This window comes from Hordeum vulgare, chromosome 2H (genome assembly GCF_904849725.1).
Source record: "Hordeum vulgare subsp. vulgare chromosome 2H, MorexV3_pseudomolecules_assembly, whole genome shotgun sequence".
Taxonomy (NCBI): Eukaryota; Viridiplantae; Streptophyta; class Magnoliopsida; order Poales; family Poaceae; genus Hordeum; species Hordeum vulgare.
The window spans coordinates 616,549,853-616,552,080 of NC_058519.1; the positions used below are offsets into that span (position 1 = coordinate 616,549,853).

Consider the following 2,228-nt stretch of genomic DNA (forward strand, 5'->3'; position numbering starts at 1 on the left):
TTCTTTTGAGCGAGACTATGCTCGAATGTTCTGCTTGGTTATTTTGTAATACAAAACGGAGAAAATCCTTTTTCGCCAATCTTCGTTGCTGTCAGATCCCGAATATATTAACTGCCAGGGTTGGACAACGGCATCGTTAAACTGGAGATAGGTCTGATTCTCGTGTGGATTCACCAAACGATCAACGGCTCAACGCTGGCGCCGTTTTTTTTCCTCCAAGGGGCCGGGAAAATTGACTCATGGCAGAGGCGTTGCTGGACGTGGACGTGGACGGTGCAGTGCTGAGCTAAGTCAAGCTAATGTTGACCGCAGATTCAGACGCTTGCTAGCGCCATTGTTGTCCGCCTTGTTAGACTAGACGTCTATACTGTATTTGTCAGCCCCCATGTATTGTATTTGTCAGCCAACGTGGAGCACGACGTGCAGCCGTTAGCCTAGAGTAGTGCTGTACGATCGGTGGTAGTGGCAGACGATCAGCTCGGCCGAGCCCAGCAACCTGTATATTATCCTCTGCCTTGAGCTTAATAGGTGTGTGTTGAATCCAGTTCTTCCTCTCTGCTCCATCTCTCTACTCCAACACGCCTTATTACTCGAATCGACGGTGGTCTCCGATTTCAACGAGAGGAGGACGAAGACGACACGCATCCCTGTGCAATTGGATCAGATTATTCCCCTGTCCTGTTCCTATCTTCTTGCGTATCCTTTTCAGGACTTCGGGTTTGCAGGATACAGAGTACTCTGTGCGTATCCTCGCGAAATCCATCGATATGGGCGCTGCTGGTGAAATTCATCTACAGATCGCAGGCACACGAGGCGAACAAGGAGCTGAAGGCGTAGCTGACAATGGCACGTCTCCGGCGACCGCGGCGCCAGCGCCACCGTCGATGTCGGAGCGCGTACAATGGTGGGCGGTGGTGCTCGTCAACATCGTGCTCGTGCTCGCCGGGCAGAGCGTGGCGAACCTCCTCGGCAGGATCTACTACGACCAGGGCGGCGGCAGCTTGTGGATCGCCACCGTGGTTCAGTCCTGCGGCACGCCGCTCGCTATCCCGCTGCTCCTCTACTTCCGGCGCCGCCCAAAGGCCGCCACGACCGCGGTGACGCGGCCGCCGCTCATCAAGATCTCGGCCATCTACGCCGGCCTGGGGGTCCTCCTCGCCGGCGACAACCTGATGTACTCCTACGCGCTGCTCTACCTGCCGCTGTCGACCTACTCGCTCATCTGCGCGACGCAGCTCTCCTTCAACGCCGTCTTCTCCTACTTCCTCAACAAGCAGAAGTTCACCGCGCTCATCCTCAACTCCGTCGTGCTTCTCACCTTCTCCGCGGCGCTCGTCGGCGTGAGCCACGGCTCGGACGGGACCAACAGCAGCGTCCCGGCGGGGAAGTTCCCGCTGGGGTTCGCGCTAACTCTGTCGGCGTCGGCGCTCTTCTCCCTGATCCTGTCCCTGAACCAGCTGACCTTCGACAAGGTGCTCAGGAGCGACACCTTGTACGACGTGATGGAGATGCAGTTCTGGAGCAACACCGCCGCGGCCGTGGTGTCGGTGGCCGGGCTGTTCATCTCCGGGGAGTGGAGCGCCCTGCACGGCGAGATGGACGGGTACAGGAAGGGCAGGCTAGCCTACGGGATGACGCTCGCCTGGACGGCCATTTCGTGGCAGCTGACCACCATGGGACTGATGGGGCTCGTCGCGGCGGTGTCGTCGCTCTTCACCAACGTGATCAGCACCGTGGGGCTGCCGCTGTCGCCCATCATCGCCGTCATCTTCCTCGGCGACCGGATGGACGGGGTGAAGGTGCTGGCCATGCTCGTTGCGGTCTGGGGCTTCTTGTCCTACATCTACCAACACTACCTTGACGATGCCAAGGTGAAGAAGAACCTAGCTGAGAGATCAGCCGACGATGACGAACACCAGACTGTAAAACTCGCTACAGAGTGAATGGAATTCGCCGGAATTCGAATTGAGACTCTGCTCACCATTGCGCTGTCTGGATTTTACTAGAGCACGTTTTGGAATATAAGTGTCCAAAGATACATCAACCAGGAGAGTCTTCCGAAGAGAAAAAACAAGAAGAAGAACAGTACACGAGGACTTCATACCGGTACCCACTCTATGGTGAGCTTTGCTACCGTATTAACTCGAGTGACGTGGCATCTTTTTGTTGGTTATTATGGCAAGCCCCACATCGAAATTCAGGGGGCGTTTGTGGTAGATTAGAGCATT

General features: G+C 56.2%; 1 protein-coding gene across 1 annotated transcript; it reads left to right on the top strand.

Annotated features, from left to right (window-relative positions):
- The first annotated feature begins 337 nt into the window (after positions 1–337).
- LOC123430832 (probable purine permease 11) lies at positions 338–1,969 on the top strand. The gene has a single exon (XM_045114670.1). The coding sequence runs from the start codon at positions 768–770 to the stop codon at positions 1,941–1,943; it is 1,176 nt and encodes a 391-aa protein (XP_044970605.1). The 5' UTR covers positions 338–767; the 3' UTR covers positions 1,944–1,969.
- The last annotated feature ends 259 nt before the right edge of the window (positions 1,970–2,228 follow it).